The sequence below is a fragment of the Photinus pyralis genome, unplaced genomic scaffold (assembly GCF_008802855.1).
Source record: "Photinus pyralis isolate 1611_PpyrPB1 unplaced genomic scaffold, Ppyr1.3 Ppyr1.4_LG5, whole genome shotgun sequence".
Classification (NCBI taxonomy): domain Eukaryota; kingdom Metazoa; phylum Arthropoda; class Insecta; order Coleoptera; family Lampyridae; genus Photinus; species Photinus pyralis.
In genome coordinates, this window is record NW_022170596.1 from 37,246,476 (window position 1) to 37,261,725 (window position 15,250).

Sequence of the window (15,250 nt, forward strand, 5' to 3'; positions counted from 1 at the left end):
TTTCCGGGTCGATCTGAGACAATTTTTTCTTCGGGGCTCAAAAAAAGGCAGTGTATTACCTTCCGTTTTTACCAAAAATCGACTACACCAAAAATTCTCGGCAAAACACTTTTTCTTATTAATTTGGGTGCGGGGAATCCAAATCAATTTGTACTTTTTCGATCAGACTTCTCAATCAAAAGTGATAGACTAGAAAAAAATTCAAAGGGCTGTAACTTTTGAACTAGTAGCCCAATCTTGGAACTGTTTGAAATTATGGATTCTACAGGCCACATTCTATAAGAAAATTTTTTTTTCCGAGTCGATCTGAGACAATTTTTTTTCGGGGCTCAAAAAAAGGCAGTGTACAACCTTCCTTTTTTACCAAAAATCGACTACACCAAAATTTCTGGGGAAAACACTTTTTCTTATTAATTTTGGTGCGTAGAACCCAAAACAATTCGTACTTTTTCGATCAGACTTCTCCGAACGTGTTGACCGCACATCTCAGATCTTAGATCGCATTGAGAACTACGACAAACGGTGCGATCCTCCTTACGAACATTTTCAAGGGTTGAGTTCTACCAATGTGTTCTCTTACGTTCCTCGAAAGATCCGCAGTTTACCGCTGTCTTCATATGACGCTGTTATGGCACTTACTAATGCGACCGCCTCATCCAATCGCTTTTTCGCCAGATAGCAATCCCAGTCAGTTGATCGGGATTTCCGAAACCCACAGAGGATCCAAGAATTACCTCCTGCACCTTTGCTGTGACAAAGGTTTGGGCAACATCCAGTTGTTTGTAAGTGCTTCAGAAGGTGGTAGCCCCTCGAATTCGTGTCTGTTTGCATCACAGTCAACAACAAGAGGGAGCTCACCATTTCGACAGTAACTCTACTATAAACTGAGCCAGCTCTCTGGTAGAAGAAACTTCTTCCGATTCTTCCGTCCTGTACCATCTTTGAGCTGAAGTCTCAGAGTTACGAGATCCCGACGGAACTAGACATCAGTCATTAGATAAGACTCGATTGATCTATCGACTTAAATGCAAGTCCTAGGGTTCAGTTGACTCTCTCTCTCTCTCTTTTATAATAAAGAGAGTTATCCGCGTCCCTTATAAACCCAAGGTTCTGGTATGAGGCATACGCCTGTCTGCTTTGTAGCAAGTTGACGGCCTATTAAACAGGTCACTCTCTTACTGTGCTGCAAATTGCTCTGTAATTACCTCGTCTTTCACTTTGATTCCTCCCACTCCTTATGCTGGCGACGGTTCCGGCTCCTGGTCGAAACCAAGAATCGCCACACGAGCCAAAAGCTCGTCGACATCTTTCTCGACTTCCGAGGGCGCCGGTACTAATTCAGACGCTATTTAGAGGTGTAGCCCTCTCGCAGCTATCCCATCCGTAGCACCGCCAGGTTTAATTCTTGCTTTCATCACAATCGTGACGAGCGAGACCCCCGCCTGCGCTTAAAAGTTTTGCCGCTGTAGTGCCCCATCGATACCAAATGCGAGGCCGGGCTTGTCTTGAAACCAGGATTTTGCCCCTGGAAAGGCTGCAAGATTGGTGGCCTATCACAATCACTTTGTGAATCACCCTATATACATTTTTTTGTTGGTACTACTGGTACGAACGACAGCAGCGCATGCGTGCCCGTTGTATGAATCATATTGCAAAGTAAGCTGTTTGTGGTTTGCTGTCGCTTGTTTATTCGTTTATAAATAAATAAATAATTAAATGTGCTGAGTAATCAAACGCCATTCAAGTTTTGTAAGTAATTTCTATTAATTGTAAACGTTTTCTATGTAAATGCAACACAGATGGCAAAAATTTCATTATCTTAAAACCACGCCATTGTCGGCTTCCCACAGTCGCCATTTTGTGCTATAAACGCAATTTTTCCTAATCCAGGAAAATACTTCCAGGAGTGGTCCAGAATGGATCCATTACATGTGGACCTTCTAACACAAACTTTAAACTTTCATGGACAGCAGTTACAAAAGGTTTGGGAAGCAGAGCGCGGAGAGCAAGATTTAATTAAACACAACATTAAGGACCTTAATTTCCAAATTTACGGTCAGAGGCAGAAGTATCTATCTTTCCAAGATCGCGGAAAACGGTTAAAGTTGCAACAATTTATCGTTAAGAAGGCGAACCAGCTATACGCGCCAGATTTACTACATCGTAACACGGCGGAACCGAATCCGGTAACCGAAGACATGCACGCGATTATGCCCCCTTTCGAGACGTACATTAACGTCGACAAGCCTAGCCGATTGAAATACTTCTTTGAGGTAGGTTTTAGCCGAGATTTATGCGGGATTTTTACTTGTGTTTTAGACGGTACGAATTGGTAGTTTGATTTTGGGTACGATCGTCAGCAAGACTCAGTCGGGAATGATGTTGAAAGTCTTGTGTACAGTCGGAATGGATGCGTCTGTGCATTATGTTGCCGACATTAATGTGAAGGTGAGTGTCGAGAATTACAAGCAATTAAATGGAAATTCAGGCCTATTTATGCGTGTATTACTAACTTCGATGCATTTTAATTCAATATTGAAAAGATTCAAACAGCAGAATGTTGAAATAAAATGGAAATAACTTCTTTGTTGGTTTTGGAAAGGGACAATTAAAACACTGAAGATTCCAGGTGCTTTCCTGGATCAAGTGACCTTTCCCCATGTCTTTCAGGGTTTTCTAGGACTTTGATAACTTATTCCATGAACTTGCTAGACCAGTTAGATCTTTTGAGATACTTCTCTATAGAAAATGCTCTCTAAAAACTGCGTTTAAAGTATGAATGTGGAGGACTCGCTGTGGGTCCTTCTTGACCTTTGTAAGTAACATGTATTTAGGTTTTCGAGGTTTGTCAATAGAAGATTTTTTCCTGATTAAAATGATGGAAAGACACATTAAAATTCTACTCTGTTTCTATTAAAGTAAAATCATTCAATTGTTTTGAGAGTGCTTTGGAAACAAAAGATTGCTGTCAGATGTCGATTTTTTCAGCAGTTTATTTACAAAGTGAAATTAATAAAAATAATGATAAAAATACTGTAACATCATTTGTGCACATTTATTGTTGCTTATTATTTTGTTTACGAAAATTAACTTATGTATTGACAAATAAGCTCCACCATTTTAAGGGCCAGACCTGCTGTGCAAAATATTTTTCATTTACTATCTTGAACTCAAAGAAACTGCCCACATGGGTATAATGCTTTCTGGTCACCTTGATAAAGGTCGCAGTTGTAATGGTATTGAGCCAAAATTTGGTAAGTATTTAGAATTTGCATACCATTAAATTACCGCTAAAAAAAAGTTGGGCTATGTATTTAAATAAAGCCTGCAATTAAGGCATAAGGCATGTGCCGTAAATTTAATTGTATGAAATACTGCTGGTCCATATTCAGAAGGTTCTGTAATTCCCTAAAAAACAATTTTAAGTAGGTAGATAAATTTGGTTAGTATAGCAAGTTTACCAACATAAATCTAATTAGAATCTGTCACTGCCAACTTAAAAAAGCACGTGATGGTGGCTAACATGTGTTGGACATTTTTATGATACATCATAGGGTGATTGGTAGTCCATTTTTTTTTAAGAGGTCCGTGGATCAATGAAATAGGCAACACGGAATCAGGAATACAATCCTATTTCTAAATGCTGGGTAAATGTCATAAAGACATTAGACGCTCCAATAGTTTACCTGCATGTTAGTAAGGGAGGTATTGCATTGTGGTAAAAAATGACAAAAATACACATTTTAAAGCACCAGGAGTCTGAATCAAACAAAATCTCTATGATGTCTGTTAGTCTGCCTACTCCTATTTCTGATTGGAACCCATTTTGGTACACATATTCTTAGAGAAGCTTTTGGGTATAATTGCGTATGCGCAGGTGTGTTGGTGGTATCTGTGCTAACCGCAGAACATTTTTTACTGGCTAGTTCAAGCACAGAAATATGGACCTAATTGGTTCAAATAACATGCATTGAAGTTAGATCACGCGCCTGCATGTCCGGAAGTAAACATCTCTTTACCAAGGATTTCATTTCTCGTAGGCCTTCTGCCCGGTTGCGAACGTTATCCCAGCCGTTGATCGCAAAGGCGTAACTCGCAGTTACATGATGAATGATTCGGTGTGTTGCGAGGTGTTAGAGGTTATTCCCGATACTGATAAAATGGTGTGTGGAATGAAGGGAACCACACGACAACCGAACGATCCCGAGCATCGTCCTGCACTTGGTCTTATTGGTGCGGATGATTTTCCCCTCGTTTACAAGTGAGTATACACGTTTTACTTGGTTTGTAGCTTTCTATTACGTGGGCAGTTGTACCTTTTAAGTTTCGGATTTTCTAATGCCGCACAAGTAGGCATTGTGCATTGATACATAGACCACATTGGATACCTCACCAGAGATTGAGATAGCGAACAGTTTCCATATCAGGTTTGGGATCGAGGAAATTTTGCCTCCTTTGATGTGTTGCACTTGGAAAACTAGAAGAGAAGTGGCAAAGAAGAGCAAAAGTGACTTATTTCAGGATTGGGGTATCTAATATGGTCAATGCTCTTTTGCATTATATTTACTTCGACAAATTTTCTTATGACTTCTTGCTCCTAGATTTTGCAGAAAAGTGAACTTTTATTTAATTATAGGTTCCTGCATAAAGGAATTCTATTTATGTTACGGATAAATAAATAATTAAATCCAACCTTACCGTGCAAATTGTATGTGTTTTTAAAAAAAAGCACTTTGTGGTTTCATTATTAAACAAAACAGCAACGCACAATTCATGTTTAGACGGGTTGGTTTTGCTACGTAACAGGTGAGATTTATTTTTACATAAGACAAGAGTCAGGATATTAAAAGAAATTGCAAAGTATTGTTCATTCAACTGTACCTAAATTTTTAGCAAAGATTTTTTTATACGATATTTTCTGCAGTAACCACCCTCAAATACACACAAAATGTTGTAAAGAATCCCGATATATATACGTTATCATGTGGAACTCTGTGGTGCTCTACATCTAAAAAAACTCGTAAAGTTTTAACCCATTCAATGGAAAAATTTGTTTTTATGTAAATAATAAGACAGGAACCGCTAAGCTTTGGATTGCCGGTCCGAACGTTTATAAACGAGGGTACGTATTGTATTTTTCCAGGGATTTTATAAAGATCACGTCGGTTTGTGAGTCTGGCTTAAGCTTTCAATTTTTTGAGTTACTATGCGAGAAGAAAAATGCAAAATGAAGAACAGTATGTACACGAAATAAGACATTTAGAAGAATGTCCAGATTCACAAACTATAAACGATAAAAGTTACAGGTATTATTAAAGTGTTTTTGAAGAGGAAGTTTGGTATTCTATTAATTGTTGCGTTTCATCGTTGTACAGTTTGGTCAATATTTAATTGTACTTTCAGAAAAGCATTGGAACACAAAGGCGAAAGTTACGATGCCGTTTTGGAGAAGAGTGTTGGTTTCAACAACCCAAATAATATCTCGTACTTATCCGAATTAATGGGAATTAATTCGCAGATGTCCTTCATGTCTGGCCTTGCGTAAGTATTTTATGACGAATGCGTGCTTCATTAAGGTGTGAATATGTATGTGTTGTTGCAAAGGCAGATTAGTTGTGATGTGTCAAAAGACATTTTTTAAGGGGGTAGTGTCAGAATTCAAAATGAAATTAAATATAGTCTCCTTTTGATAGATTTGACGGCATGTTCATTTTCAATAAGTTGGAAAAATGTTTTAACAGGCAGTAAAAATCCCATGTCATTCGAATTAAAAAAATGGCAAAACTATAGGTAGGTACCTGTGCTTGTTAAAGCAGAATAGAACAAAATTTAGTATTATTACTAATCATTGATGGGAAGTTACTAAAGAGCAGTAATAAATTGCAAATGGGTGTCATTAACTCATTGGGAAGGAAGTAACATACTATTAGGCAGGTAGGTACTTTGTATTCCTTTTCAGAGAATGAGTCGGAGGCGTTTTAAGTGCAAAATTTTTTTATGGAACTACTCCTCCTACACTCGGTATGCACTGTATGTTTTGAACGGAGTAAAATCATCTCGTAGCGCCACAAAATATGCAAGGTAAACATTTTGTCTGGAGCACTGGATATATCCTCAAAACAAGGTTTATTTTTAACTTGTTATGGTATCCAAAATTATCAAAACATTGTACTCTTTAATAATATTTAATGAAAACTAGTAGTTGCCATTTAAAAAAATATGGCCCCCTTGACCATGCAAAAGTACACCACTGATCACCAATCTAAATAATATGTAGGTTGGCAGCAAATTTTTTATAATTTTATTTTGAAGATACGTATTTACTGTTCCAGACAAAATGTTCACCCTGTAGAGTAGTCGGTGTTAAGACTGGCGGTCCTTATACACAAATGGGAAAGCAGGGGTGTCGCTAGGAAATTTTCCAGGGGGGGGGGCAGCGTGAGATTTTTAATGAGGTTTTAAAGGGGCAATTTGGGAACATATATTTATAATATATATATATAAATTCTATAACGTAAATGTATTTTCACAAACGGACTTATGTATACAAATACATATAAAAATAATACGAAATTATCGCAAACACATTCGACGTGGATTGCTTGCAAAAATTTCTACAGTTTGGTTTATATAATAATCTTGATTTTTGAAAATCATATCACGATGAACACTCATCATAGCCAAACCATCAACACGGGCTTGTCCCATGGTACTTCTTAGCCACGTCTTTATCCTCCTTAGTCCACTAAATGACCGCTGCACCATACATGTTGTGCACGGCAGACAAACTAAAATCTGCAGAGCTGTTTTAATTTGCGGAAAGAACTCGTCTGCCTCTTTTAAAACATCCACCACTGTCAACTCGTCGATCGTTTTATTCGCCCATAGATTTCGCCAAAGCTCTATTTCACTCGAAATGTTAGGAAGGTTATAAATGGGATTTTAGATAAAATCATATAAATTGCACATGTAAACGTCGACCGTGGTAAGTAATAATAATAATGGTCATTTATTGAAGGATAACACTGTACATACTAATAAACAGAATTCATGACTATTAAATAGGAAATGAAAAACTAACGTCAGAGTCACCTTCAATAGGGCGAAGTTCAGATTTATGAATAGGAAGTTTCATAATCTGCTCTTCCACTTAACCCTAATACTTAACAACAATTTTTATTGAAAGAAAGAATACGTCCCAAGTACAAAATTGAAATTATATTAATTAATTTAATATGAATTAGTTGGTTGTTTAACTGATTAGTGGCGTGCCATTTGCAATAAATGGCAATAATAATTTATAGATGAAGAAGAGAGGAAGTTAATTAAAAAAAGGAGAAAAATATCAAGATAAATAAAAAACAAAAAAACAAAAAATAAAAGAAATGTTAAGTACTATTTTTTTTTATTTTCATAAATAGTTTTAGTAAGGCGATGTCTGAAAGAGGCAGTCCTAAGAGTTTTTACACATTCAGGCAGTGAGTTATATAAATTACTAACGCTATATGAGAATGATTTTTTAAACAAATGCGATTTATGGATTGGAGGTGTGATAAAACTTTTCTTTCTAATATTTACGTTGTGAATATCATATCTAGATTTAATTTTGTCAAAAAGGTAATTCGGTTTCTTAGTAGTTATAATTTTGTGAAATAGAACTGCTGAATGCAGAACTCTTCGGTTATACATATTTAGCCATTTAGATTCAATTAATTTATGAGAGATACGATGGTGTTTCTTAATACCATATATGAGCCGAAGGCAAGAGTTCTGCATTCGCTGAATTCTTTTCACATCAAAGCTACCAAGACACGGTCCATACACAGTATCGCAATGATTAAAAGTGCGACAGTACTAGAGGCTCGCATAACAACATCTTTCAATTTCCCACTTAGGCAGTATCTTTGGTTAAAAATAAGTTTCAAATTTATATACGCTTTCCGTAATAAAGAAGTAATATGTTGGGAAAATTTCAAACCATCATCTAAAATCAGGCCCAGATTTTTGGCAGTTTCTTTCACAAGCAGAGCCGAATCTGCCACCTTAACATCCACATATAATTTTTAATTTTTTGTTGAGCTTCAGTTTTGTATCTAGGTTGGAATAAAGATTATTATTATTATTTATTACATCCTGTTTAATTAAGTTTCTGGCTTTACGTTGCCCAAATACCATGACTACGGATTTCTCTGCAATAATTTTTAAACAGTGCTTTTCAGAAACATTTACAAGAGCATCAATGTCAGAATTAATTAATTTGTTAGCTAAAGCCACATTATCCGGTTGAAAATCTATTTGAAACTGTGTATCATCGGCATATAAGTGATACCTGCAATGCTTGACATGATTTCTGAAGTTGCACGTGTACAACGAATATAGTAATGGGCCTAGATTAGATCCTTGGGGCACCCCAGCTATAATAGGCAAGGAAGTAGAACTCTCTCCATTTAAAAATATCACACGTTTTTATAAGCAAGGTTCTGTAATTTTTGTGTTCACTTTTCATTTCCAGGGGGGGGAGGGGCAACTGCCCCTCGCTGGCGACGCCCATGTGGGAAAGGAAATTGAATCAAAACGCATAATTTTGTGCGTAAGAAAAAACGAAAACATATAAAATATATATTGCACACACCCAGGCGATCTCAGGGTAGCCTTCTTCGATACAAAAACTCTGGCATAGCCTACACAGTTCACCAGCCATTTTGTTAACTTCAAATCTTGAGATTGATATCTGAATAAACCTGAAAACATTAATCTGAATCATCAGTTAGAAAATATCGTCTTCATCTGAAACTTTCCAAATTAATTGTTAGTGCGGCTACATCTTCTTGGTCAAACTTCACATATCAGGTGTAACTGCTTCAGTGTCTGCGAGCCGCAGGTTACCGTTGCCACATATCTAAACAATTTTCTCTGCCATAACCTTTCTCGATAATGTAGCTTGCAAATTCTCCATATATTTTCGATGGGATTGAAAATGTAATGGTAGGGAGGCAACTGTAGTATCACATGAATTTAAGAAACCAAACCTTGCAACAATCTCCAATATTTTTTATGAAGATCTCCATTTTCTGGTTCTGCTTTTATGAATAAAGAATGTATAAAAGAACCACTAATATTTTATATTATTATTTCTTTATATAGCCTGATGATGGGTATATAAAAAAACCCGAAATCGATGGCTTAAAGAAACAATAATAAAAAATATTTGTGGTTCTGTTATACATTCTTTATTCAATCTCCAATCATTCCACTTTTCATGCATCATTTGGAAACTCAACATTTGTGGACTGTAGTCATGCCTGTAGTTGTGCTGTAGTTCAGGAAGAGTTTGGCAAGTTTTCCAGTAGGCCACTGTGATAACTAGCATTGTCCATAATAATCAGCTAAGGTTCTAAATTTGGTAGATAAATAGATAATATTGTTCTCATCAATACCAGTATGTTACCTGCGTCCCTCGGGTTTCATTTTTCCTACGCTTAATTTAATATAATCTTTGCACAATTGACATAGACGCCTATCGACATTCAACCATTCAACTTACTGTGTTGAATCATGTGAAACCCTCAACATCGCTAACTGGTTTCTTACATTGCCTTGTTTTTTAGGACTTTGGACTAGAGGTTTGCCTGATTTAGAAATTTGTAAAATAGAAGTCACTGTTCGCATGCTACTTGATAAATTCGATGGCATTTTTGGGTTATACAATTTTTGGCGCAGAATGTCACAGTGGGATTTTCGAATATTATGCTTCTATAATTGTTAGTTATGAAATTCTTTATCAAATTTGTAGATCGCAGTTCGTGAATTGGCAATGTAGCCCAAAAAATAAAGTAGGCCCTTTTGACATCTCCGTTAGTTATGAACCGAATTGCACGAAATTCAATATGCGCATAGCTTTAGCCATATACAATTCCAAAAGTTGAACCTAATCGATCAGCATTCACATTGCCCTTTGCGCATCTCGGCTATTTACAGACCGAATTGCAAACTTTCTTATTTATGAAGGTATTTAAATAAAATTTGATTCATAGCCACTTGGAATAAAAGTAAATTTAACTCCAGTTTCAAAATTTGGTTTTGCGAATGCGCAGTGCCAACTTCCTTATTTATGGAGGCAATAAAATAAAATTTGATACATAGGCACTTGGAATAAAACCAAATTTTACGCCAGCTTCAAAATTTGGTTTTGCGCATGCGCAGCTTATTTATGGAGGCATTCAAATGAAATTTCATACATTATACACTTTAAATAACAGCAAAACTAACAACAGGTTTAAAATTTGGTTTTGCACATGCTATAGCCATACCCAGGAGCTCGTTTGCTATATTTGTTTAATTTATTTTATTGTTGGATTTATGGCTCAGTGGTAGAGCATTGTGTTATAAATCCGGAGGTCGGGTGTTCGAACCTGGGTTGAGGTGAATTTTTCATCTGTAGCGCAGATGAAAATTACCTTAGACCAGTTCCGAGCATTCTACCGGCTACTCCGAATTAGGTTTTCTTGCAGTTTTCCTAATTCGTAAGGTAAATACCGGAGTAGTATAGAACAACTTAAGACCTTCTGCAGAGGCACCTCTAAATAGCATTATGCGGGTCACTCTGTAATTGGGCGCATGCCTGTTGAGGGCCCAAAACAAGAGAGGGATAATAATAATAATAGTAATAAGTAGAAACAATAGCCATTATTAATTATTTCTTAGATATTCACTATAAAGACAGTTCTATTGCTCTATTTAAAATATGCTAAAAATTCCTGTCTGTACCATATGGATATATAAAAATCTAATTATAGAAACAAAATTCAGTACTGGAATGAAACTCGACTGTGCGAATGAATGTATTTCAACTTTTTGTTTTATTTGTGGAAAATTTAATCCCATTCAGTAAGACCAAAATTTTTTATCAGGGGTCGATTTCCCGAACCGGAATATTCTCACGAGTTAAGACAAGTGCAAGCAAGTAAGTGGGCATACCGCAATGTGGCGGATGGCATAGATCATTTCAAAGCCGGAAAACACACTGAAGCATTTCAATGCCTCAATAAGGCTTTAAGCATTGACCCGAGGAACGTGGAGGGTCTAGTCGCACGAGGGGCGTTGTACGCGAACAGCGGAAATTTTCAGAAAGCTATCGAGGATTTTGAGACCGCTCTGAAATTGAATCCCAGCCACGCGAATGCCCGTAAGTACATGGGCGAGACGCTTATCGCGCTTGGTCGAAGCTACGAGGAAGAAAATAAAGTCGAAGAAGCACGGAAGGCATATCAGAGCTGTTTGAGTATTATACCATTTCACGAAGAAGCCCAGAATTCGCTCGAATTTTTGAAGAGCAAATTGCAAAATCCCAAAACCTTAATCGAGCCTGGCGACTTATTGCTACCGAATTTAGGGTCCGTGGTGCCATCCGCCGCATCTGTGGCTTCCAATCCGAAATCTACCGATGTTAATGACACCCTGAAACAATTACTGAAAAATGAAGAGGAAGATAAAAAAGAAAAGAAAAAGAAGAAGAAAACTAAGAAACGTAAGAATAGGAGACGTTCTAGTTCAAGCTCAAGTTCTAGCTCATCTGGCAGTAACGAAAGTTCTAGCAGTTCCTCTTCTAGTAGTAGTGACTCGAGCTCGAGCTCCGGGGACTCGGACTTCAAAAAACGCAAAAAGCATAGATCTCGCTCGCATCGCCGCGAAAAGCAAAACTCATTATCGCCACTTAGCAAGCGCATGGCATTGATGGACCCAACGCACGACACAAACGCCGCCTATCAATTTAACAAACCGGCGGCGTCCAGCTCGTTTGATTTTGCTTTCGAGCAACCCCAAGAAGTGGTCAAAGCCGCACCCGATGAGTACGAGCTTAAAGTGAAAGCATTTCTCGATCAGACTAAAGGCGACTCTGATTATGAGGAAAAGGTAAGGAAATTTTTAGAGGAATCCTCGCGCTGGAGAAAGGAAAAGAAAGGGGAAGATGGTAAAAAGAAGAAGAAGAAAAAAGATAAAAAAGCGAAGAAAGAGAGCAAAAAGAAACGCAAAGAAAAGAAGTTGAAGCGTAAGCATTTCGATTTTAGTGAACTGGAAGATTTGGAAAACAAAAAGCTGAGGGATGCACTTAAAAAAGAACTTGGACTTAAGGACAAACGTGGTAAACGCCATGGCAATTCTGATGACGAAGATTATTTACTTCAAAAGGCCGGATATAGCAAACGGTTGTATTTGTCGTGCGAGTTGGTGGTTATGCTAACTTAAAATTTTCTAGGTTCTTGGATAGTTTGCCTGATTTGGACGAACTGGAATCAAAGCTAAACGCCTACTATGCACTTGAAAAGGAATCCAAAAGGTTTGTATCAATACCTGATGAGATTACTTAAGTTCATTTGTTGCTGCATTATAGAATTGAGAGTTCGAAGAGATCAATGGGTTTGGATTCGCCTTCTCCAACTCGTGAACAAAAAGCACGCCAGGCTGTAGCCGAAGCAACTGCGTCTGCAAACGCCAGCGGTGGCCCAACAAAATGGAAAATGCAAATTGGTAATGCGACAGCCGGCAGTTCGCGCTTTAAAAAGAAACCCGAAAGAGAAGATTGGTCGGAGGAGCAAATGCTCGACAAACGCATAAGTAAAGATATGATGGAAGAGTCGAGTAAAAAATCTGCTACGCTTCCTCCGCCTCCTGATAAAAGTGCGAACGTAAGAAAAGGAATGGCAGTGAAGGATGCGCCACCTCCTGCGAAAAAAGACGCGGACTTATCCTCGAAAAAGGTTAAAATGCCTCCAATTAGCGTTCCTCAGCCTAAACCCTTGGTGCCACCTGGTCAGGTGGTTTTAGATAAATTTGGCAATTTTAGATTATTGTCACCTAGAATGCAGCCGGATCGTTCTGAAGACCTGCCCCCTTTACCCCCTGGTGCGCCACCTAAAGATTCATTTTCAGGTATGAAGGCTTATAGGCATCACATATACAGGGTGTTTTTAAACGTTTCTGAGAAAGTAAAATAGGTAGGTTTTTGAAAATTGGTACTTAGGAGTTACTCTGAAGGCCGAATCGATGTAAAATATTTTCAAAATGGCCGCACTTCCGGAAACACCGGAAGTAGATAGTAACTTCGTTATTTTAAATGGCAACCCCTATTTTTTATTGCATTTTTGGTTTCTATGTGAAATTTCAATTCTTTTGATACCCATATGTCGATATCTGCCATTTATGGTTTTTAAGTTATTTTGATTATGTTCACCTATAACAGTAGGTGACGGATTAGTGTCACTAGATTTGTTTAAAAAATAAAATAACGAAGTTACTATCTACTTCCGGTGTTTCCGGAAGTGCGGCCATTTTGAAAATATTTTACATCGATTCGGCCTTCAGAGTAACAAATTTTCAAAAACCTACCTATTTTACTTTCCCAGAAACGTTTAACTAAAGCTCCCAAAAAAACACCCTGTAGATATTTATAGATACGCCTTCATACTTCTTGATCATTTGTGTTAATCTTTAAATTATAGGAAGCCGTAAACCTCCGGAGCCGCCAGGCAGGCCACGCTCGGGCAGTCGATCCTCCAGAAGAAGTCGCTCTCGATCACGTCGCAAATATAGCCGCTCAAGGTCGTCGAGTATGTCGAGGTCGCGTTCGAGAAGCTACCGCAGTCGCTCCAGATCGTATTATAGCAGGTCAAGGTCGCGTTCAGGCTCCTATTACTCGCGTAGTAGATCGCGGTCGCGTAGTTACTCTGGAGAACGACGCCGCTATAGGCGCGGAGGATTCCGAGGTGGTCGCTATGGCGATAGGGGTACCTATTACAAGCCGAGATTGCCGCCGCGTGGTGGCAGCTACAACAGAGGCCGAGGCAATTATTACAGAGACTCGAGAGATGGATATCGGGATTACAGGGGACGCGGAAGACCTTACAACAACAGAGGGGGTAGAAGACCTCGTGGTCGTTTTGGTCGTGGCGGTTACCGGGACTACAGAGACCGCAGGTAAATATTTGTTTGATTTCGTCGACAGATGTAACCTTTCAATGTTTAGATATGATAGAAGTCGCTCCAGGGATCGAAGCAGGTCACTTAGCGGCAGTAGGGACCGCGAATCAGTCGATACCATGCGTAAAGTGAACGCAGAAAAAGATAAAATAAATAAGTATTTGGATAATGACGGAGAGCCAATTAGACACGAAGGTCCACTATCAGAAGGCGAAGACAGAGACGATTATTCCACTGAGAAGTATGTGGACAGAGACTCCTACGATGGAAAATGGGGTGAGAAGGGTGGAGACGGTGAGAAACACAAAGGTATACCCAATGAAACGAACTTGGAGGAGATGGATAAATTTTTGGACAAAGCCAAAAAAGATAAGAAAGAGGAAATGTTGGAACGAAACAAAGATTTTTTAAAAGATAAATCGTAAGGTAACTTTGTTTGCACTCGGCGATAAGTGTCTCATTGTAATGCTTTTCATTTGCAGTGTAGGTTAGACTATTTTATAGAGTCAATTGAGTAGTTATTGCACATAAGTAAGTATCTTGTTTGCCAGTTTATATATTTGTAGATTGTGATCCATTTTATGTAATGGAGTGCATTTCATGTGTAACAAATTATGTAATTATTACATTAAAAATTCAAAACAAGTTTAGTATTACACAATAAGCTTGTGAATCCTTTATAATTTACTTGAATAGGATAGGACACAAAGGGTTCTGGAATCAGGGATGGATTCTATATGTATCGCGCTTGATAGAGCAAGGGATATGTAATATTTGTCAAGGCCCATATTGAACCTTTTGACTTGGTATATTCTCCTAATGCGGTACAATCAGTCACTAGTGGGATTCAGTATGTAAATCAGGCCAATGTTATTCTTATGGACGTAAATTACACAGTTAAAGTACTTTATTTGTTACTCAGTTGTAAACGTTGATTAACAAGACAAAACGCAAACGGGTAAACGTCATGTTTAAACGCTACTGACTTGTAAAACTGACAGCAGACCTGTAAAAATTTTACAAGTTAGTAATCTCGTAATTTCATTGGCCAGAATTAATGCGAAGTCTGTTACATGGATAACATGATGTTTTAGACATTTCTTCAAGATTAATTTAAGAACTAATTATTTACGTTTACTATTGTTTACAAATGAGTAACAAATAAAATATTACCAGGTAATAGTTTTTACTGGCTCTAGGAGATGACAAGCTCGCCTAACGGCTCGCTAGTCAACTTCTCCTATCGCCAGTAAAAACTCACTTACCTGGCTAA

General features: G+C 37.9%; 1 protein-coding gene across 4 annotated transcripts; it reads left to right on the forward strand.

Moving 5' to 3' along the window:
- The first annotated feature begins 1,625 nt into the window (after nucleotides 1–1,625).
- LOC116171923 (tetratricopeptide repeat protein 14 homolog) lies at nucleotides 1,626–14,622 on the forward strand. 4 transcript variants are annotated; one of them, XM_031488966.1, is made up of 12 exons: nucleotides 1,626–1,749; nucleotides 1,905–2,273; nucleotides 2,320–2,448; nucleotides 4,041–4,261; nucleotides 5,404–5,541; nucleotides 10,911–12,206; nucleotides 12,257–12,337; nucleotides 12,392–12,758; nucleotides 12,816–12,930; nucleotides 13,500–13,974; nucleotides 14,024–14,403; nucleotides 14,460–14,622. In XM_031488966.1, the coding sequence occupies exons 2-11, from the start codon at nucleotides 1,917–1,919 to the stop codon at nucleotides 14,400–14,402; spliced, it is 3,558 nt and encodes a 1,185-aa protein (XP_031344826.1). In that variant the 5' UTR covers nucleotides 1,626–1,749; nucleotides 1,905–1,916; the 3' UTR covers nucleotide 14,403; nucleotides 14,460–14,622. The 4 variants fall into 4 exon arrangements, with proteins under 4 accessions (XP_031344826.1, XP_031344827.1, XP_031344823.1 ...); XM_031488967.1 differs by having other exon boundaries at nucleotides 12,816–12,903; XM_031488963.1 differs by having other exon boundaries at nucleotides 12,392–12,930.
- Nucleotides 14,623–15,250: the final 628 nt, after the last annotated feature.